The sequence below is a fragment of the Daucus carota genome, chromosome 1, assembly GCF_001625215.2.
Source record: "Daucus carota subsp. sativus chromosome 1, DH1 v3.0, whole genome shotgun sequence".
NCBI lineage: Eukaryota > Viridiplantae > Streptophyta > Magnoliopsida > Apiales > Apiaceae > Daucus > Daucus carota.
Window position 1 is genome coordinate 1,108,882 of NC_030381.2, and position 23,500 is coordinate 1,132,381.

At 32.0% G+C, this 23,500-nt stretch overlaps 3 protein-coding genes and 1 long non-coding RNA gene across 7 annotated transcripts; 3 read left to right on the forward strand and 1 right to left on the reverse strand.

Annotated features, from left to right (window-relative positions):
* The first annotated feature begins 396 nt into the window (after nt 1–396).
* On the forward strand, nt 397–2,271 carry LOC108205329 (chloroplast envelope quinone oxidoreductase homolog). The gene is made up of 4 exons (XM_017375250.2): nt 397–545; nt 794–935; nt 1,113–1,204; nt 1,390–2,271. Exons 1-4 carry the CDS (start codon nt 477–479, stop codon nt 2,077–2,079), a joined length of 993 nt encoding a protein of 330 aa, XP_017230739.1. The 5' UTR covers nt 397–476; the 3' UTR covers nt 2,080–2,271.
* A 48-nt stretch (nt 2,272–2,319) lies between these two features.
* Nucleotides 2,320–4,721, forward strand: LOC108205330 (chloroplast envelope quinone oxidoreductase homolog). Of its 2 annotated transcripts, none has more exons than XM_017375252.2 (4): nt 2,320–2,508; nt 2,889–3,030; nt 3,523–3,614; nt 3,866–4,721. In XM_017375252.2, exons 1-4 carry the CDS (start codon nt 2,461–2,463, stop codon nt 4,556–4,558), a joined length of 975 nt encoding a protein of 324 aa, XP_017230741.1. In that variant the 5' UTR covers nt 2,320–2,460; the 3' UTR covers nt 4,559–4,721. The 2 variants fall into 2 exon arrangements, with proteins under 2 accessions (XP_017230741.1, XP_017230740.1); XM_017375251.2 differs by lacking the exon at nt 2,320–2,508 and adding an exon at nt 2,515–2,696.
* Nucleotides 4,722–13,574: 8,853 nt separating this feature from the next.
* Nucleotides 13,575–14,087, forward strand: LOC108212822 (chaperone protein dnaJ 20, chloroplastic). Its single transcript, XM_017384538.2, has one exon. It carries the CDS (start codon nt 13,575–13,577, stop codon nt 14,085–14,087), a length of 513 nt encoding a protein of 170 aa, XP_017240027.2.
* A 4,193-nt stretch (nt 14,088–18,280) lies between these two features.
* Nucleotides 18,281–22,183, reverse strand: LOC108197665 (uncharacterized). Of its 3 annotated transcripts, XR_001802057.2 has the most exons (4): nt 21,894–22,167; nt 19,839–19,918; nt 19,562–19,760; nt 18,281–19,013 (listed from the first exon to the last, which is right to left on the reverse strand). It is a non-coding gene; the product is annotated as an uncharacterized LOC108197665 (long non-coding RNA). The 3 variants fall into 3 exon arrangements; XR_010289913.1 differs by lacking the exon at nt 19,562–19,760 and having other exon boundaries at nt 21,894–22,164; XR_010289912.1 differs by lacking the exons at nt 19,562–19,760; nt 19,839–19,918 and having other exon boundaries at nt 21,894–22,183.
* Nucleotides 22,184–23,500: the final 1,317 nt, after the last annotated feature.

Here is a 23,500-nt window from a genome sequence, read left to right on the forward strand (position 1 = left end):
GAATATAATAATTTATTTGTCAGAGTACATAAAATATAATTATGTTTGAAAAAATTTGATATGAAATGTACATTTTGTGTGTTGGTGATGATAATTAAAGATTCGAAATCCTGTTCATCCTGAATATAGTAGATTATAAGTTAAAAATGAATTTATAATAGTTGTAATTTGATAGTGACTATATTGTTGCATCAAATGGAATCTAATAAATTGACAGAGGACATATATGATCCAAGCTGTCCGTCAGAGCCGGCGGCTGCTTACGACTCCGGTATGAATCAGGAGATGAAAAATGAGGAAGTTTTAGATTGCATGAGATCCAAGGCGCACGCCAATTATGAATTGAGAATTGAGATACCCCAGTGCGTAATTTGTTAGCAGCTTGTCAAAGGAAGCGTCTAATAACATCTACAATTACACCCAAAAGCCGCAGTATATATTAGACTCTTAGAGAAGGCACTTGAAAATATATAGGAATGGCTTCTGCTAATCTCATGCAAGCTGTTTGGTACGATAGCTATGGTGGGGGTGCTTCTGCTTTGAAGGTATATAAACATTTTATTATTTTCCACATTCCTTCATTCATCTTCTTGTTTTAAGATTATTAAAAGCAGTAACTGTTAGAATATATTACTATTACTGGTAAGCCCTCTTCCCAAATCCCAATATCTCGAGATTTTTCGAGAATTGGTCACTTGACATGATATCAGTGTGAGGTTCGTGAGAGAGACTGGTTCGACTAAAACAAAATGCAAGTACCATATTTACTGAGGTTTTGTGATGTATGATTCAGCATGTTGAAGCTCCTCTTCCTAGTCCTAAGAATGACGAGGTTCTCATTAAAGTGGAAGCATCAAGCATAAATCCAATAGATTGCAAAGTGCAGAATGGGCTTTTGCGTCCACTCCTACCTCGCAGATTTCCCTTCATCCCCGGTAACCAGCTTCATTTGCATCAATGCTCAGTCTACTTGCTGCTCTAAAAGTCAATCAATACAGTCTCACCTCTTTTGAAACTCCACAACAGTTGTCCCTGTGGTTAATTTTGACTCGTATGACCTACTTTGGGTTTTATATCTAAAGATTTTAATATGATAATCTTGGTTTCTACAGTTACTGATATAGCAGGGGAGATAGTCGACCTTGGATCTGACGTCAAAAACTTTAAAACTGGTGACAAAGTTGTTGCTAAGCTTAATGATGTGGTATGATTTACAAGTTGGTTCATTTAGTTGTGTTTTTGCTTATCACGGATGTTTTCTTTTGGTAGACTAGCTTGCGGGTGTTTTTATATTTGAGATAAGCCCGATGAGAAATTCAATAATATTGGATCCTTGTCCTTGTATTTTAGGTTTATCATGTTTTGTTAAGTATTGATTTGATTTGACAGAGTGGAGGTGGACTAGCTGAGTATGCAGTGACCAAGGAAAGTTTGACTGTTGCAAGGCCCCCTCAAGTATCAGCTGCCGAAGCTGCTGCTTTAGTTACTGCTGGAATTACAGCTCTACAGACCATCACCGAATCTGCAGGACTCAAGGTCGATAAGAGTGGACCAAAAGCTAACATCCTTGTAACAGCTGCTTCAGGTGGTGTTGGTCATTATGCTGTCCAACTGGCAAAGTTAGGAAACATACATGTAACTGCTACTTGTGGAGCCCGCAACTTTGATTTCGTAAAGAGCCTAGGCGCTGACGAGGTTATTGACTACAAGACCCCGGAAGGAGCCGCTGTGAAGAGCCCTTCAGGCAAGAAATATGACGCTGTTATCAATTGTACCACAGGTATTCGTTGGACTACTTTTGAGCCTAATTTAAGTGAGCACGGGAAGGTTGTAGATATGACCCCTGGTGCCGGGACCTTTGCTAATTTTGCCCTGAAGAAGCTAACCTTCTCTAAGAAGATAGTTGTGCCCTTTCTGGTGAACTGCAAAGCTGACAACTTGGAATATCTTGTAAAGCTAGTGGAACAAGGAAAACTTAAAACAGTCATCGACTCCAAGTATCCCTTTAGCAAAGCTGAAGAGGCATGGGGTAGGAGCCTGAGTGGCCATGCTGTTGGGAAGATCATCATTGAGCATTGAATTTCATGTAGCTCTCTTAAACAATACGATATCTATAGTGAGTAAATAAAGATATTTGAAATATGTACTTGGCGGCGGTCCTCATGTTTATTGGCTTCGGAACTGAAGATAAATTGGATGTTCCCCCATTATGCAATACCTTTTCTCTCTTAATTTGATGATACATTTTGAAATAAACTTTTGAGTTTTTGACGTTCTGTCCATTATATATTACTGTCATCTTGTGTTACAATCATTTGACGTCCATTTGAACAGCACTCTGTTTTATCTTCTTTCGTTAAGCAGGATACAAAGATAAAACAGAGCATAATTTAAACGATTATATTATAAAGTATGTGACAACATCGATAAGTTCAATGCAGTGCTGGTGAAAAGAAGGATATGAGGATGGTGACTGGTGAATATATAAAACAGCAACATTCCCCGAACGTAAGGCTATGGTGTGAATATCATTCTCCTAATTACCTTGGACTTGTCTGCTGTTTTCTTTTTGATCTATAAAAAGTCTCTCTTTTTACTTTTTCAAATTTTATAGCAAGTGTAGTTTGGGTATGGCTGAAACTACTATGAAGGCCATCCAGTACTTAGCTTACGGCGGCGGTCCTCCTGCTCTAAATGTAGTCATCTATATACAATTTTCTTTACATGTTTTGATTCTTTATATGTTGATGTATAATTCTTGTATTCAAGAACCTAAGAAAAAGGGGCATCTTCACAGTCTGCGCAAATATGAGGTTTTGCGCAGATTCTAGATGAATTCTGTTTCGTTTGAATCAAGTAATAATTTGTTTAATTTTCCGCTGTTCCAGCATGTTGAAATTTCTATTCCCACTCCAACGAAACATGAGGTCTTGCTAAAATTAGAAGCTGCAAGCATTAATCCAGTTGATTGGAAGATGCAGAAAGGCGAGCTGCGGCCATTTTTACCCTTCCATTTTCCTAATATACCATGTAAGTCTAGTATGTGTAAACTTTTCTTATTACAACACCGTCACTTGTTCTATCCCGTAAGTTCTCCTTCCAGCCAAAATATAAGAAATCTTCAAAGATTAATATGTTACTCAACATATTGATTCAACTGCGGTTTTGGATATGATATGATTTTATCGACTCTGATTAACTATTGTTATCTTTTAATTATCTCAATAACGTAGGTGATTTTTATTAGTGAACGATACATGAATTGCTTGTGACATATTTTGTCAGCTTGGATAGCTCATAGCTGCCATGATACTATGTAGCAATGATGAACAATATAATGTGCCGAAAATTTACAGAGTTACTGCCGGCCTTTCATTTTTGGCTTTTTCATCACACTGTGATGCATCTTTCTATTGCAGATTTCTGTTTGAAAATTAATTTGAATAAATTTTGGTACTGGATGTGTTAAATATTGGCCTTTTCTGCTGTTCAGTAGACTTGCTTTTTTTGCTGGCACGACAGTGACAGATGTGGCAGGAGAGGTGGTTGAGACCGGAGCTGGGGTAAAAAACTTCAAAGCAGGTGATAAAGTTGTGGCGATGCTCAGCATTTTTGTAAGTGTCATGAGTCTTGTGTTTAAACTTAATACCGTGAAATGTACAACAATCTAGTGGTCTTGGTTAGTGCAGACCATATCTCTCTATCTGTTACGTAATTACTTGACTGTTTATGTTTATGAGAAACAATTGATGGTAGATTTTCTACAAAATGATAGATAGATCTGCCCAATGAGCAGTTGATGCCTGTTTCTGAAAAACAAATATAGTAGCTGATATGTCTTGGGCTTTATGGAATGTAATGGCAGGGCAGAGGTGGTGGTTTAGCTGAGTATGCTGTGGCGAATAAAAATCTGACAGTTTTTAGGCCACCTGAAGTATCTGCTGCAGAAGGTGCTGGCTTACCTATTGCAGGTCTTACTGCCCATCAGGCTCTCACCTACTCTGCTGGAATAAAGCTTGATGCGAGTGGTCCGCTAGCCAATATTCTTATTACGGCTGCCTCAGGAGGCGTTGGATTGTATGCTCTTCAGCTTGCAAAGCTTGGGAACACACACGTGACAGCCACTTGTGGTGCTCGTAACATGGATCTGGTCAAGACTCTGGGTGCTGATGAGGTTCTAGACTACAAGACGGCAGATGGAGCAGCTCTGAAAAGTCCGTCAGGCCTGAAATATGATGTTGTGATCCACTGTGCCGCAGGTATTCCTTGGTCTACTTTCGAGCCCCAACTGAGCTCTAAGGGGAAGGTTATTGACGTCACACCTGGTCCTGCCACCATGTGGAGATTCTTTAGGGGCAAAATAACTTTCTCCAGGAAGCAAATAGTGCCTCTGCTTCTAATCCCCAAGGGGAAAAACCTGGCGTACCTTGTAAAGTTGGTCAAGGAAGGGAAGCTTAAAACTGTAGTAGACTCTAGGCATCCATTAAACAAGGCTGAGGATGCTTGGGCTAAGAGCATCGATGGCCATGCTACGGGCAAAATAATCGTGGAACCCTAACAATCAACAGGCTGTTTTCTGTGTTCGTATCAGGATTTACATCGCTGCTATAAACGAACGATCACTAGATCTCTACTTGTGTCTTGCCTTTTATCTTGTTGCTAAAACTGAATCACTTCTTTAATATCACAAATCCAATCCAGTTGATCTGTGTTCTTACAAAGATCCTCCTGTTTTTCCAAATGAGAATGATGATGACATTGGGCAATTTACATGCTATTTGACTTCGCATTATGCTGCTATTTTCATACTAGTACATTTTCTGGATTAGGGCTCTAATAGTACACCTGTTAACTTATTAAGCAAAGGTATAAATTTTGCTCAACGTGCAGATCAAAAATTAAAACTTCGGTCAATTGATTAAAGAAAAGTTTGTTATTTTAATTTTAATGATATATTATAAATATTAAATAAAAAAAATCGAGAGATATAGAGGCGATTTGGGTAAATTTAAAAAAAATGAATTCAACTCCTTAAAGTAAGAAAGAGATATAGACTATAGAGGCTTAAAAAAATAATTCAAGTGCTTAAGTTTTAAAGTAAGGAAGTGAATAAAAAGTGAGAATTAAATAAGTTAACAAAGTATTTGGAGAGAAGCAAAAATTTTGAGACAGTATTTATTTAATATTGTCTTTTTGCTCCTTTTACATAAACGAATCAAGTGAAAAGACACATTTATTTAATATTTATTTAAATAGTAGAATTGTGGGTTGTGACAGTAGGTTCATCGCATTCGATCTGAATATGAAGAAAAAGAAGACAAGAGGTAGGCAACTAGTAGCATGCAAGTTGCCATGTTTTTGGTGCAATTCACGAAACAAATACATGGTGTAATAGTGTATACATGTAAACACTCAACTTTATGTTGATTAGATTTAGGGGCCGTTTGGGTGGGCTTAAAATAAGTGCTTATTACTTAAAATAAATAAGTGGAGTAGAAGTTAGAAGCAAGATAAGACTTATAAGTGATTAAAGTGTTTGGGAAATAAGTAGAAGCCCTGAAACAAAAGCTAGCATTCCTAACTTTTTTTAAGTGTTTCTTGACTTCTTACACAAACGGTACGAAATAAGTGCTTCTAACTTATAAGTCGAGAAGTCCAACTTATAAGGGGGGCCAAACACCCGCTTAATATAGTACCGACTACAGTTACTTCAAGTTAATTTTTCTGATTAAAGAGTTGTTGCAGGCTGCTTTTTCTGATTTTGGTGAGTTAGTTTTTAAATTCCAATAAAGTATTGTTTTATAATATTATATAAAAAAATTTAATAGAAATTTGAATACAAGGAAAAAAATATTGCGAAATTATATTTTAAGAAAGTCTAAAAAAGATGTCAAAATATAACGTATACAATTGTTTTTTAAAGTGTTAAAAATCCGGATCTAAATATAATTGTTTTTTATAAGGTTTATATCATATAAAAATTTAGAATCTAAAACTTAATTTAGTATAAAATTTAAAAAAAATTGTTTAACATAATTATTATTATTTTATGTTTTTTATAAGGTTTATATCATATAAAAATTTAGAATCTAAAGCTTAATTTAGTATAAAATTTAAAAAAATTGTTTAGCATAATTATTATTATTTTATGTTATATAGTGTCAAAAAGATTAAAATGGAACACAGAATGCAGTGGTTTGCTTTCTTGCTGCGGACTTCTGTCTAAATCGATGTCGAAGTCAGAAAAGTCAGCAATAGCCAGCCACACTACCTGCACAGTGCACAGTGCCACTCGCACTACAAAAAATTTAGGGAATTCATCAAAAATACCACTTTTTCTAACTTTTTTTTCAATTTTACTATCTTTTAAAAAAATTACAAAAATACTAATTCTTTAAAAAAATATTTGTAAATATACGGTCTGCAACTAGATGCAACCAGATGCAATTTTGTTAATTGGCCTCGGAGAAGTTATGCAATCAGATGCAACTTTTGTTAATTGACACAGTAGGGGTTGCACATGTGGTTGCAACGAGTTGCCTGCGTTATTTTTGCAAATATTTTCGTAAGTATAGTATTTTTGCAAATTATTTAAAAAACATAGTGTATTTTTGCAAAAACAAGTTTTCACTTGAGTATTTATGAAAAATCCCCTTAAATTTAGTAGCTCAAGTATTAGATAGCATAAATGATAAAATAGTAATAAAGTTTATCAAATTTAATATTTTAGTGACTGTCATTTTAAGATGGTCAAAACAATATTTAAATTATTAAAAAATATGTTTAGTAATCAATTTCCTTGAAAGAAGTAGTAAATTATCTGTCGTGAAAGTGAGTTTTATTTGAAAAATAGGTGCTTGTTTTTTTTAAGAAAGTGGCCCTTAATCATTTAAAAAATTATTACTATTTAGCTACTACATTATAAATTTGAAATTTTGATCATCAAGATACTAAACGAAATTAGAATCAATCACAAGACTCACCAAAAATAGCGCCTATTTTCTGCCCATAAAAAAATTAAAATTAAGCTTAATACATTATTAATAAATTAATAAAAAATAGAATATTTATTATAGGGCTCTTCTCATAAATACCCAAGTCTAAAATAATTTTTGCAAAAATACTGTCACTTTTTGAAACAAATTGCAAAAATACTATATTTCAAAAAATATTTGCAAAAATTCGATGTTTGCATATGCAATCATATCTGCAACTGCTATCAACCACATATGCAACCACGAATGTAACTTCTAAAAAATCTATTTAAAAAGTTACCTATATAATAAGTTGCAAATGGTTGTAAACGACAAAAATAGTGTCCCTGCGAGGCCAACATTAATATCACAAAAGTAATCATAAAATCAACTAAAAACAGATTAAAAATCACAGCCATCAATCATCTGCAAATAGCAATGGACCTAAATTCACTGTGATGACAAGCTAGGTTTTCGATCAATCCTTATCTATAATCCAGCACATATTTTATAAATTGTACCATCAGCGATTTGATCGGACCGCGGTGTGCAAAGCAAAGTTCATCTCACCATGACCGTCGACGGGGAAATACTCAATTCTCCAGCGGCGGAGGGAACGAGCGAGAATTAACAAAGATGTGAGATTAGTACGATGATTTGGTGCACGAGTTGTAAAACTAAAGAGAAAGAAAAGGAGAGAACAAGAAGAGAGAGGGAAGGAGATAAGAGTGACTAAGGACATCGTATATCTGCAAACTTTTGATATTCGGTTTGATGAAGACGTACATCTGCAATAACTATAAGAACACCGTATAAATGCAATTACTTTGTTAAAAAAGAGTATAGTTGATAAATTTCCTTTATTATATGCTCAAATTTTTTTAGCATGAGAACCAAACTTGATATAGCATTCCCAGAATCATCACCTGGAGAGTTTTGATTGAAATAATACTTATATATAAATTAATAAAACTAGTCAAGGGGTCGTTTGGTTGAAGAGAGGGTATGTGGTTGGAATGAGGAATCGGGTTAAGCTCTTATGGGGTTAAGGTATCGTTTCTGATATCAGGTGTTTGGTTGAGTGGTGGTATCAATATGGTTGAATTATAATATATATGAGTTATTAATTGTAATTAATTTAAAATATCATTAATATTTATATACATTTTTTAGTCATTAATTTCATTTTGTGTTAATAATTTGCATGAAATGATATAAATAATAACGAATATGAAAGGAAAAAAATTTGATTCATGAAATACAGGTTTCATACCCACCTCCCCCCTTGGTTATGAAATTCTCATACTTTGTGGGTTTGAGGAATGGGTTTAATGAAACAAATTCTCAACCAAACACCAGGTATGGTATGAGTTTGGAATGAACAAAACCCATACATGGTATCAAGAAAACTTGAACTAAACGACCTCTAAGACACCTCATTTTATTAGTATATAGTTCCAAAATTTTATAACTAATTGTACGCATTTAACGCTACAATGTACTACAAAAGCCATGTTTGGAAGTTAGAGCTTTGGGCAAAAATTAGAGGTTTGAGATGGTTTAGAGATTTGACCACTAGAATCCGCTAATTTTAGTGTTTGGTAGTTAGCGGATTGAAATAGAAGTTTCAGTCAAAAAGTTAATTTTGAAAAAATTATTTTGAGGAGCTTTTTGGATTAGAGGTTTTGGTTTGTGTCAGAAAAAGCTAATCAATCAGCTATTTACCAAATAGTTTTACGAAAAACAGCTAATCCAAACCGCTAGTCAAAACATCTAATTCAATCAGTTAGGCAAAACATCTAATCCAATCCGCTAACTGCTAATTCCCAAACAGGCCAAAGCTAAAATCCAAAGCACAAGTTTTGGAGGTATATTTAATCCGGTGGCCCCCACTTCCAAAAATCTACTTATATATATTATAGCAGAACAGGTACTTGTCAAACCTCCCTCCTGAGCAAATAAATTACCTACCTCCGAACCTGAGCCTAACTCCGAACCTAACTTTCACTCATATATAAAAAAAATGTTTTTCCAAAGAATTGAACCCATAACCTCGTCAATACATACAAACCATCCATACCATTTAGACTAGACAAACACTTAGCCTTTTAGTGAAACCCATAAACTAGGTAAGTTAATACTAGTCTATCTACTTATATATATAGTAGCCCAACAGGTTCGTGTCAAGCCTCCCTCCTGAGCAAATAAATTACCTACCTCCGAACCTGAGCCTAACTCCGAACCTAACTTTCACTCATATATAAAAAAAAATGTTTTTCCAAAGAATTGAACCCATAACCTCGTCAATACATACAAACCATTCATACCATTTAGACTAGACAAACACTTAGCCTTTTAGTGAAACCCATAAACTAGGTAAGTTAATACTAGCATTTAGTTTTTAGTGAAACACATTAACTAGGTACGTTAATACTATGTTATTTATATTATCTACAATATAATATTTATTTGAGGTCAAATTATTGTTTCAATCAAGACTCATATATTCTTTGCATGATAAATTAATATTTATTAATTAATTAAATGCGTCAATAAACTTAGAATTGAAAAAAAAATCTGAGTGTTCGGGCTCAAACCATGAGCTAGATTTCTAAAAACAAATATAATTCATATTCGAATAAAAAATGAATGATTTCAGATCTCAACTAATAGTTGAAACAAGTACCAAGATTGATATTAAAACACTCATATTTGATCAAATGTATTTGGAGTAGTTTTAATATTTAAGCATATCCTAAAATGTGCATCAAATTTAGTCGAAAGTGGTCTAAGGCCGGATCCAATGTCAACTATTGTAAGAGACGATTCTAAATTTGCACATTGATTAATTTAAACGATATTGTGACAACTTTTTTTAAAAAAAAATCTAGATTATGCGCTCACAATATCTTAACAAATAATTTTTTTCATCAAACTATCATATCACACACGTGCTTATACAATTTGTTTCTCATATGCAATTTCTAACAAATAGACTGCTGACTCGGAAAAATATTATTAACAATATTACCACAATCTAGATAAAGGTCACTCAGAAAAACTTTATATCAATAAATTCAGGAATGTGCATAAAAACTAGGGGTTAACACAAAAATGATCAAACTGGATATTTATATATGGGATTTTATTGATAAATCCAAATCCAATCCAGATTAAAAATTTGTAGGTCCGTTCGGGTAAACTTAAAAAAAGTGATTCCTGCTTAAAGTAAAGACTTATAAGTGATTAAACTGCTCGGGAAAGAAGTAGAAGTCCTGAAACAAAGGTTAGCATTCATAAATTCTTATAAATGCTTCTGCCTTTTTATACAAATGGGTCAAGAAAAATAGAAGGCGACTTTTTTGAAAAAGAAGCCGGAAGTAGTTGTAACCAAACATGTACTTTGTGCACCCGTTTACCCAGATTCAATTCATTTTGATTTTATTAAAAAATTGAATTTATGACGAATAAATTTACTAAAGAGAAATAGTGAAATATATATCATATTATGTTAAATACAAGTAATTAAGTAAGCACATATTAAACTGGAACTTACATCTTTTAAAGAAAAAATTACAGGATTTTCAATAAGTATTGTGTCATATTAATTATTTTATTATAAAAGATGATTTGTAATGAGATCACAATATTTTGGAGAATGTGAATAAAGTAATCGAAAGAATATTCTTGTTTAAATTATTTTTTAATTTTAAACTTATGAATTTAAAATTCGATGTGTTACTAATTTTTTTTTATAGATATGAGAATAGTGACAAAAATATTAAATTTGGTGTAAAAAAGTATATCTAAAGGATATAATGTTTGATGATATATGGATTTAAAATACCATAACTTGTGAACAGAGGTCAATTTGGAAGAATTTTATATTGTTAATGAAAAGTCAACTAGATAATAGTAAAATGTATTTACTAGACTTGCTAAAAGAATAGAGTTGTGAAAAAAAATAAGTTTTTTTATATTAGAGTGCCAATAATCAATACATAATCTACAAAGTTAAATATAATGAGTCAAACTAATTGATTATCGACTTACAAATTAAACTGAAAAATACTAATCAATTTAGAACTGGATAATCCGACGTGATCTGATTAAAAAATATCTGGTTAACCTGAACTATAATCAGAATATTTTTTCTGAATATGAAATATTTGGTATAATCTTTAACAACTGGACCTGATATGCTCCTTTGCTCACCCCTAATAAATATGAGTATCAAAATATTTAATAATGTGACTTCGCACAAAAATAAAAAATTACTACACACCTATTGAAGCTGAATATTATATGTCTTTGAATTTCAGGGGAATAACTTATATATACTCTCCTTTTATTATTTGAAATACCAAAAATTTATTTGTTTGAGATTTGATTTATAACAATTACATGAAAAATTACTAAAAGTCTTAATCATCAAATTCAGAAAAGTAATGATAAAAAATTGAAATTTCATGATAAGTCGATATTATAACTTACCGATCAAAGTATTAATCCTCTGATATTTTAAATTAATAATCGAAAATCTAAGACATTGAGTATTGTATAGTTGGTAAGAAAATTAAATGAGTAACCGCATCATGGTGTCAATTTTGTTTTTTTGGTATTGTTATAAGGTTACCAGTTTAATTGATACTTTTACAACAAAATAAGGTATGAGTCTTTTGTTGTATATTCAAATTTTTGTTCATACAAAATGTGTGCAACGCATGCTAAAAAAGATGTGTAGATTCTGACGCGATACGGTGAAAACTAATATCTGATTAAACGGAACTAGAACTAGAACAAGAATAGTTTTTTTTTTCATAATCCAGAATATTTGAATTAATCTTTAACAAATGAACATTATATGCTACATTGCTCACCCGTAAGAAATACGAGTATCAAATTATTTAAAATTTTAAGTTTGCACGAAGCTAAAAAAATAAATACACAACTAATTGAGCTAAATATTTCATGTCTTTGTGAACTTCATGGGGTGTGACTTATATCTACTCTGTTTTTACTATTTCAGATTCCAGGATATCATTGTTTGAGATCCAATTTATAACAATTACATGAAAAATCATTAAAAGTCTTGATTATCAAGCTTAGAAAACTAACTATACACAACTAATTGAGCGAAATATTTCATGTATTTGTGAACTTCATGGGGTGTGACTTATATCTGCTCTGTTTTTGCTATTTCAAATTCCAGAAAATTGTTGTTTGAGATCTAATTTATAACAATTACATGAAAAATCATGAAAAGTCTTGATCATCAAGCTTAGAAAACTAACTATAAAAATTAAAATTTAACAACAAGCTGATATTATAACAAATTGTATCAAAGTAATAATCTTCTAATAGTTTAAATTAACAATAAAAATCTAAGACATTAAAGTACTTTACCGTTGATATGAAAATTAAAAGGTTAAACCACATTAAAGGTGTGAATTGTTTTGGGCACAGTTATAAGTTTATTAGTTGAAATTATACTTTTATAATAAAATAAGGTATTGGTCTTTTTAGTTGTTAAAATTTCTATTTATGCAAAATGTGTGCAACATATGCTAAAAAAGACTGTGTTGATGATATGCCCCATCATGTGTCACTTAACTATACGCCAAATCTACGCTCAAAAAAGAATAAATAAATGTAAAACAATGCACGCCACACATCTTTTTCTAATGACGATTTAGGATATCGTAATTCAATATATCAAGAACAAGTTTTCATCAAAATCATATTATGTTAGGTGAAATAATTTAATAATTTTTAACAATAATTTACAGATACTTTTAATGAGGAATAATATATTTAAAATCTAAAAATTTCAGCATTCATGTCAAATGTAATTTTGAACATGTAGATAATATGATGATGACCTCTATATCCTCACGAATTTGAATATAGAAAAATCAATTCAGCTGTAGTTTTTGATACATAAATTTTTGAAAAATATAATACTTATTATTATTATTATAATAATAATTATTATTATTAATGCTATTAGGTTGCAAATATAACATTTTCATATCTACTTATTTTGTCAAAAAAATAAAAAATTCGTCAATATTATATAATCTTCATATTTGCTATTAGGTTGCTCGAAACAATACGACGATACGTCAATATTATTTAAAACACGACATAAACTAGAGACCCGTGCCTCGCACGGGCTTTTATGCTAGTAATATCTTAAAGCATACCGTGGAATTCGCGAACATTGTACCGTAAGTCGCGGGAACAAGGGATGTAGAGTTGACGTGTATTCGGATTAGGATGTAAAGAAAATATGAAACGTCTAGAAACTAAAAAACAACATATATTTTTGAAAGCATAAAGTAAACTTCAAGGAAACGCAGCACAACTTACGCTTGTCACTATATATATGCATATCCAACCCCAACATTTCACAGTTCACATACAAGTCACGAGTCATATCTTATTATCCACAAAAAAATACAGATAAGAAAATTGATGATGTCTCTACAGCAATCTCCAGCCTGCTCCTGGAATCTTTCCCCATCTTCAAACAAATTAAACCTCGAATCTCGCAGCTTCGTTTCTTTGAATACCCACCTACAAAATCCTGGAATTTCGATGAATAAATCATCCGGTTGGAGAAAATCAAGCAGCGTGGCAGCTATGAACAGCAGTGTATATGCTCCTCCGGCAGAAGAAGAAACGGGGAGTTTTTATGAGCTGCTGGGCATTTCAGAGAGTGGGACCCTGTCCGAAATCAAGAAAGCTTATAAGCAGCTGGCTCGAAAATATCACCCTGACGTGTCTCCCGCTGAGCGTGCGGAGGAGTACACTCAGAGATTCATTCTGGTGCAAGAAGCTTACGAGACCTTATCTGATCCACAAACCAGAGCCTTGTATGATAGAGATTTGTCTAGAGGCTTTCACTTTGCTTTTTCAGCTAGAAACAGAGGAGGAGCTGCTGCTGAGGAGGAGATGGGTGAATGGAAGAACAGATGGGAGTCTCAACTCACAGAGCTGAAGCGTAAGAGCATGTACAACCATTACAATTATAGTAATAGTAATGCTCATGATGATGCAAGACAGTCGTGGGGAGCCCGGATGCGCAGTCAAAACAGGGAATCACAGTAAAACGTACTACTACTCTGTAAATCAGATTTCAACAGGGGATCGATCTTCCCCGTTTTAGCAGACCCCTTTTTACCTTTCCATGTAAATATTGTATTTTTAATTAATGATGCATATTAATAATTATCAATCATCAATATACATATATAAAGGAGAAGCGAGCGACGTGTAGATGGCGCCTCTCACATCGTTCTATTTTTCTAAGTTTTTGGAATTTTTGGATGAAAAATATCAAAAATTAGAACTACCTTTTTTAGTTTCGGGTATATTAGAAACAAATTTCAAAAATCTGATTTAATTTCAGATTATTTATGAAATATAGTAGTTTGAAAGTTTTAATGTGATTTTGTTTTAGATTATTTAATTATGAAAAATAGTAGCACACAAGTCTCTCTGCACCTATAAATATAGATTGTAGGGTTTTGGATCATCAAAACACAACCTCCTCTCTTTCTCATATACCACAACTCTACCTCTCTCTGGTGATAATTCCTCCTCTTGCTTGATTTCTAACTCGATGGTGTCGTTCTTCTGCAACGATAAGTGAAAGCTGTTTATATAGTATTAATAAAAATGAAGTTTGTTGCAAGCAAAAGTAATTATAGATCGCTATGTGGGAGCCAAAAAAATTCAGTCAGGGGAAAGAAATATAGTCTTGACATGATATTGATGGATGATATCAATAAATTAACTATCGGTGATGTATGTTTGTTACTTATTCTTTTATAATATTTGTTTTGTTCATCGGACATGTTTTTTGTTGTTAATTTTTATATGATTTATTTTGTATACAGGAAAATAGTGGATAAGCTAGGAGCGTGTAGATGGCGCCTCTCACATCGCTCCGTTTTATTTTTATAATTTTTTGAAATTTTTGGATGAAAAATATTAAAAATTAGAACTACCTTTTTTAGTTTCGAGTATATTAGAAACAAGTTTCAGAATCTGATTTTGTTTTGGATTATTTACGGAATATAGTAGCTTGAAAGTTTTAATCTGATTTTGTATCAGATTGTTTAATTATTTAATTATGAGAAAAAGTAGCGCACAAGTCTCTCTGCACCTATAAATATCCGTAAGATTGTGGATCAATCTAAACATAAACTCCTCTCTCTCTCTCTCTCAATACTACAACCTCACGGATTTAAATTTGACTTTTTGGGCACAATCAATCCAAAAAAATTGGCGGAAGACGACAATATTGTAAGAACATAATTACTCAAAAAAAAACACAAATAAAATTAAGATTCGTCGTGCTTTAAACTGTTAATTACCTGTATAAATTTATTTTTATTTCTTCACCATGAATTATAGTCCAATTTTACAATTTTATATATTAGTATAGGTATTAAATCAAGATTTTTATAATATAAAATTTATTTTATCCTATAAATATTAATTTTGAAATGTTAATATAGTTTTTATAGACACCACAAAATTATTTTATTCTACAAATATTAATATTGAATCATTAATATAATTTTTATAGACTGTCGCAACGCGCGGCTTCTCAACTAGTTATTACATATGAGAAGAGCCAAGGAATTAAGGCTTCTCTTTTTCTAATTTCAATTAATTTTATTATTTCAAACTCTTTGAGTTATATTTATAAAAAAATTATTATTTTTTGATAGTTTAAATTCTTAATTCCAAGATATTTGATGACTTAAAAAAAAGAAAAAGAAAAAGCAACTTTGATTTTGGATATTGTCCTTCCCAATATTTAAATACTTCTTTCAAATATATTCAAAAACAAAAAATATAGTAATTTATTCAATCTTTCCGGCTTATTACAAACATTCCTTCAACATAGTCGAAACTCAAAAATGTAGTTTTGTTTTTCATATTTATAATTAAAAAGATTCCTTAAAATATATTTGATACAATAAAAGAAAATTTTAGATTTTTGATATTTAAAAAAACTGATAACACCATCTTACCGCTTTAAGGGCGGGGACAAGGCCGCGTACTCGGATCTACTCTAAACTGGATATACCGAGTATGTTTAGTTTGGTTTGGTTTAGATAACACCATCTCACCGCTTCAAAATAAAATTAAAACAAATTTTAATAATTCAGTAATCCAAAACTTTAAAAAAGTCAAAGCAGTCTTCACTGTTAATAATTCTAAACATTTATGTTAAAAAAAATAATTCTAAACATTAAAATCAGGGACGCAACCCCATAAATATAATAAATATCTAATAAATTATTATAACTCTCGTAAATTTTTATTTGATATTTTTGGGAAAAAAAAAATATCTTTTATCAATATCTTTTTCAAAAAATAGAAATTTTCCAACAAATTGTAATATTAACATTCTCATCAACATTCTATTTTGTAAAAAAAATAATCTTGTATTCATATTATTAACAAAATAAATATGTAATTCAACTACAGTTTAACTCATTACTTAAATATATATATTTTCAAGTAGGGTTAAAAATGTGGAACCCGGCCCAACCCGCTCCGAATGGGGCAGATTCGCCCTGCTAATATGTGGAATGGAATAGTGACGGGGAATGATTTTCTGCCCCGCCAAAATATGGGGCAAGTATGATATTTGTTGAATTCTCGCGGGGATTCCCCGCCCCGCCCCGCATATATTTAATATAAACAACTAATTATATTGAATATAATATATTTATTATATTTAATATAATATATTTATTATATTTAATATTATTATTTTATAATACACAAAACTATAATTTTACAATGTATAACATGTCTCTTTGATTTCTATTATATTTAGTTTTTTGCTTTTAATATACATGTCTCGTATATTTTTATTAAATTATAAAGGAAAAATTACTAAATTTCAAAGTAATTATTTAAAGTGTAATATTATAGGGGCGGGGTGGGGTGGGGCGGGGCGGGACGAAATTATATTAAATCCCCATTGGGGCGGGGATGGAGATTAAAAATAAATCCCGCGGGGAATGGGGCGGAGACGGGGTACGAAAAATATATATGGAGCAGGGCTGGGAAATCAAGTCCCCGCCCCCAACCCGCCCCATTTTTAACCCTATTTTCAAGCTACAAACCTCAAACCTCAAAGACGTCAAGACGTGAACCCGGTCAGATGAACCATTCTAATTCCCTTGTATTTATTCTTCGCTCTCTCTTTCTGTTAAAACTCCTTCCTCCCTCGTCTCTTGCTGTCTTGCATCTTGAACTTCTCCTTTTTTTTCGAGGTGTGCAGATGTTTTTAGACTTTAGAGTCCGTGAAATGTTATAGGATTTAGAGGTAGCAAGGGTTGGATGAGATCAGATTCTTCAACGTCTAGATTCAAATTCAATTTTTTCCGGAATTAAAAGAACTCCAACAAAATTTTTTTATGACATTTGCTAATAGTTATGATACATGCTCTAACAAGATTATTTATAACTAGCATGAATGCCCGTGCAAGGCACGAGCTGGTATAAAAACTAATATTATATTGTGATTATATTATTTTTAAAAACATAGACAGATATGATATTTTTTATAAATTTAATGAATATATAATTTTTTTGCATACCTTTAACTGATAATAAAATACATCAACCCAGCTTTCTATATTGTTGTTCAAATTCTATCCATCAAAATGAGAATTATCTTTCCAGTAAGATTCTCAAAAAGCATTGTGTCTGCTTATTTTATCTCATGCTCTTTTCTCCGGTATAGGCTCGATGACAGCACTAGAAGAGATGTCGAGAGTAATCTGAGTAATGGCTGTGTCATGAAAATTCTATTAGGAAGTTAATTGTTAAGTTATGCTAATTTTAGTTATTACCTATCAATTATTTAGCTTCCAGCGTTCTAATATACACCGCAAGTTTATCATCATATATAAGTTTATATAGTCATATTGACTGCAATAAGCATGAGAAAATAGTGCGAGTACACACTTAGTAAAAATTTATCTTAATTTAATAATATTTACATAACACAAACTGAAAAAAGCAAGTATAAAGTAGGGCATTTGAACCAAAATCGATCACTTAGATTTTATTAGGTGAAACATATATATAGTATAAGCTTTTCCCTTCCGTGGGAAAATTGATTACTGGACCAATCTTACTTTCAGAACATTATATAACAATAGTTTCGAGTGTGCAAACTGTAATTGAAAGATTAACAGTCATATGTCAAGTGTAGTTCATACATCTGTAACGTAGGTGTAATTAATACCGATATAAGGAAACATATATTTTTCTAGAAAGGTAATGGAACAATTTCATTAAGATAAATCAACTATCAAGTTTGGCTCCAACTCAATAGGGACAGAACCCTCATTGACTACGGCCAGGTAGTGAACAAGAAGACTAATTGATTGTCCTGTTTCCGAGCCATTTTACAAAAGACATAGAAACATTTGGTAATATAATGCCTTGCAATCGCAACAATCAGACCTGAAGAAGAGAGCAAGGAATGTGTGCTCACAATCAGTCTGCACACCAGCAAAAGTATTGATGTTGAGATCTTTGATCCAATTCACAACCACCTTTAAACTAATCGCTTCAGCAAGTTGCAGTTCCACTCTCCCTACACGGACATTAGCAGCAGTCTCTAACAACACACAATTATGATCATGGGCCAGCTTTCAGAGCTAAAAATAGCAGCATCACAATTAAACTTGATATTACCAATTTCAAGTTTAGACCAGCGCTCTGCTACTTCAGCATGATTTGTAGCGGCAACCGGATGATTAGAATCATATGTTCGAGCAAGATTCCATGTATCAAGGAAAATAATTGCATTATTTACCACTTTTGTAGCAACTGATTTTTTTTCCCTCCATACCAATTCCTTTTCGAGCCTACCAGATTGTCCAACATGTCACGGATACACACCCGATAGTCTTAACATCATACTCACTTAATCTCCTGAAACAAGCCAGTTGAGTTTTCACGCACTACATTACACAAACTCCATTGTCAAACCTGAACAAGCAGAAAAAATATTATTAGTTATATCGTATAGATAATCATTAAAAAAAACAAGTCAAATGAAGAAATAACGTAAAACTCGTAATACTAGATTGTGAGCTTATTACTTCACAATCTCATATTTCTAATCATTGCAGATGTCCAATGCATCTACTCTTTATTATAGGAAATGACTGAATAAATATAATTTGAAGTCTCATATGCTCAGAGGATTTCTCTATCTGATCCCACAACTACTGGTGTGTACTAAAAAACCAATTACAAATTATCTGTTTACTTGTGTGCTTTAGTTGTAATGTTTGATTTTTCTTCTCTTATCATATATCTTAGATTTTTATTGTGCCTGGCCTATAATTGTATTGGAAGTAAATAAATAGAGATTTAAAAGATGTGTTTATCTTATATTATGTTTTATTTCAAAACATAGCTGCCTTTTAAACTCGTATAGATGTTTCCTATGTATGCACCTCCTGTGAATATTAATGTTTGTTAAAAATGGTAATGAATCTTGGAGATGGAAGAGAGGATGGATGTAGCTAAACCATTTCCTTATAGGCTGACAAAGGCTTTCTCAGTTTTACTTCCTGCTAACATCAATGCACCGAACTCGACTTCAACCTTTCAACATGTAGTTCTTGCCGCTAGACCAAAAACTGTGAGGGTCAAGCCGATGGTTTTGTTGGACAGAGATTTAAAATTGTAAATTCCACTCCACTTAGAGCACCTGTATGAGTCTGCCTTCTAGAATCAATTCAGCGTTAATATTTCAAATTGATAGCCAGGTATGATTATTCTCTCTGTATTAGCTAGCCTAGTTACCTTTGGCCGTATATGTAATGAACGCGTTCTTTGCAACACCCTATGGCATTTCTGATGTTTCAGGTTTGCTGAGCCTATACCTGTAATTTAACAACTATTATTTTGGCTCAATTTGTCCTCGGTCCATTTTTAATATATTGAAGTAGATCATATAAATAGAGAGACCAATACAGAGCACATATAATACCATCTTGAGACTTTCACTAGTTGGAACAACAGGAAAATATATATTTCACATTACAATGTCTTAATATTACCTGGTGACAATGAAGTCTATTCAAATAGAAAATGTGTTATCGGCTCTTCACATATATACCTCAAACACGTCAAATAATCACATACAAGATTACAGACACGCATAAAATTGATACAAACAGGCAAAATTGGATCATATTGATGATCTATGATCACAAATGAACATCGAAGCAAAGAGCATATCATAAAAAAGGACTATAGCACAGGGTTTGACGATAACCAGATGTTGTACAAGACGAGTCATTTAATTAAAAAGCTGTAAATTTGTTAATTTGCATGGTATCATGGATGCATGGTAGTTTTTTATGGTTATAAAAACATAAGTTTCAATCTTCGGCTATTATAAATCTCCTTATACATATTTAACTTTCAATTTTTGGATAGTTGCTTTTTTATGAATATTATCAATTACAGTCCATTCTTGACAAACTTCATGCAGTTGACTCCTCAACGGCAGTTATATTAGTATAATTTTAATTTCAATTTTAGTTATAATTTTAACAGGGGTGATAAACCTTAAAAGTTTGGTTGGTTTGTTTATTAAACTTGCAAATATCCTACCAACGAAAACCATAAAACTGGTGCAAGATAGGTCCTTGTAGCTGGTCAGAGTGTAGGGATAGACTCTAATATTTCGATTCCTCTGACTAAAGTGTTCTATAACTAACGACTCACAAACTCTGATAGAGCTCAATTTAATATATAAACACAATTTTATAGTAATATTTTATAAAAGGATTGCAACTTGATATAAGATCATAAGACATGTGTTATCAAGTGATTTGTTCAAAAGTTTGAGTACTGAAATAGGCTTCAAATCAAAATAATGAGGTGCAAAATGAATATAACTCAAAAATTTATAATATAAATTGTCTGCTGTGCAAAGTTAAATAAGTTGGTGTACAAACACTACTCCTTGTTTTTTTTAATTTTTTCTTGTTTATGCTGAACAAATAAAAAAAACTTGTCATGACATGTGCTTTTCTGGATGATATGGTATGATCAACTGGAAATAGACTTGCTAAGTACAAATATCAGATTAAATCCCCAATTCCAGATACGGCTCTTAATCTATTGGATTATTTAGGTGTACCTTCATTTTGGTTAATATGAACAGCTATATGGGTCCGTAGTGTCTTGTAAATATACGATTCACTAATATGTAAACAATATGCCAACAAATTTTGATATCAAACTCGTACACTTAAAAGTAACTACAGTTTTACAATAAAAATCAATTTACTTTTAACCTATTACAAAACCCTTCTTTCAAACTTCTCACTAGATAGGGAAACTAAAAAAGTGGTTCAAAGTAGTAACGGTAGATCTCATAGGACCTGCAATACTTAATAAGACCTTCTTGATCGTGCTATGTACATTGATCTATGTACAAAATCATACAGAATGGGATTGATTAGCATTTATACAGAATACAATTACAGATTTTACTTGCACAATTGATAGTATTGGAATCGATTTTTTGAATAACATTATATAAATATATTATATAAGTATAGGGACCAATACATAGCACATGTAATATCATCTTAACACTTATTCCAATTGAAACATGATAAACACATTTCACACTACAATGTCTTATTATCATTAACGGGCGAGAATGAAATCAATTTAAATTCAAAATTAGCTCTTAACAAATATACCTCAAGTAGTCAAGCATATCAAATAGAAACAAGCGCGAATTAGCTCTGAACAAATATACCTCGAGCAGTCAAGCATGTCAAATAGAAACAAGCGCGCGTACACACGTATAATTGTTATAAACTTATAATCACTCACCTCCACAGAAGGCAAATAAGGCGCTCACCACCGAAGGGCATATCCTCCAATTATCATCCCTGAACCGTGAATTTAGATCACAGACACCTGCTCCACTCCTAAGTCCTGATACATAAACTGCGCAGATATGATGATCGCCTAAATAAGCCGTGAAAGATGAATGTGGGTGGAGGAAGTAACGAGCTGAGCATGCAATGTGAAAGATATGATCGCTACATCCCAGAGGCCGGGGTCAGGAAACAGGCTCGGAGTAGACTGGGGAGGGCAGAATCGACATTTTATTTAGAATAAATTTACTTGACTATATACAAAAGAGGTTTGGAGGGGTTAGAATAGTCTTTTTAGCGAGAATAAATTTGCTCGGGGAAAAGACCTGTTCTCGTATAATAGATATAGTAGATTAATCTAATATAAAATTATATTTTTTTTGATAAATGAGTTCATTCAATAATAAAAAATCATACGGCATCTATATAAACAGTCGTGTTGAACAAATAAAACACAAAAACAATCACAGATTAATCCATTTTTCTTGGAGATATAATAACGTGATTTGTTGAAGATAATATATAAACATACTTCGCTTCCGCCATAACCGGTTTGAGCTATCGACTGAGAATGCAATCTTCTAACAATTTTTATCACTAAATCAAACACCATGCTCACACAAATGGTGAGAAAATAACAAAACTTACACAAATGATGAGACAATAAAAACCAAAACCACAGCCTAGCAACTTTAGATATGCGTAAACGAAATACTAGCTAAACCAAGACAATCCTTATGTCTTGCCAACGCTCTCTTTTTTTTTTTTTTTTTGTAAGATATATATACTCGTAGATGAATTATATCGAAATACAATAAGCCGCATCCGAATTTCTTTCTTTCAAGATAGTTTATCATCTAATCGAAAGTCATGCAAGCATAACTCCGAATGTTTAGACAATAAAACTCAAATGAATGAGAAAAGAATACCGATAAGTCACGTAACAGCTCACTTCTAAATTATCCTGAAAAAAACAAACGAAAACAAAACATAAAACAAAATATAAGAAAATCACACACACATATATTTAATTAATGTAAAGATGATAGAAAATCTACTAAAAAGCAAAACAAAAGAGTATATATATAAAAAATAGACAGGAAATAAAATAATATAGAAATATTAATTAATTTTTTAACAAAGGAAAATCTTTTGCTTAGAAACATAAAAAATTAATAATTTAAGTGAATAAAAAACAAAATTTAAAACATATTTAAATATATTATATATAATAATCATCAAAATGGTAAACAAGTCATAAAAGTGGCACCAAAATTGGAACAAAAAGCAATTAAAGTCACAATAAAGCCACCAAAGGCACAATAAAATCACAATTAATGACTTCCATAAATGATATTCATAAAGAATATTTATCCAATCACAATCACAATTTAAAATGTAACCATTATAATTGAAGCTAATAGAGACAAATAATGAATAGACCATAAAAGATACTCACTCCGTCCTTTCAGGATGTTTACGCTCACTGTTTGCACGCATTTTGAGTAAAAACCCTCTACCTCAGCAAAAAGTGGTTGTTTGTGTGGGTACACACTGAAA

Bases quoted from the DNA above. Each gene is read 5' to 3' on its own strand.
- LOC108205329 (XM_017375250.2), top strand. From the start codon at position 477: ATGGCTTCTGCTAATCTCATGCAAGCTGTTTGGTACGATAGCTATGGT. The intron at 936-1,112 runs GTAACCAGCTTC...TGGTTTCTACAG, and splicing joins CAGATTTCCCTTCATCCCCG to TTACTGATATAGCAGGGGAG. The intron at 1,205-1,389 runs GTATGATTTACA...TTGATTTGACAG, and splicing joins TTGCTAAGCTTAATGATGTG to AGTGGAGGTGGACTAGCTGA.
- LOC108205330 (XM_017375251.2), top strand. From the start codon at position 2,631: ATGGCTGAAACTACTATGAAGGCCATCCAGTACTTAGCTTACGGCGGC. The intron at 3,031-3,522 runs GTAAGTCTAGTA...CTGGCACGACAG, and splicing joins CCATTTTCCTAATATACCAT to TGACAGATGTGGCAGGAGAG. The intron at 3,615-3,865 runs GTAAGTGTCATG...ATGTAATGGCAG, and splicing joins TGGCGATGCTCAGCATTTTT to GGCAGAGGTGGTGGTTTAGC.
- LOC108212822 (XM_017384538.2), top strand. From the start codon at position 13,575: ATGAATAAATCATCCGGTTGGAGAAAATCAAGCAGCGTGGCAGCTATG.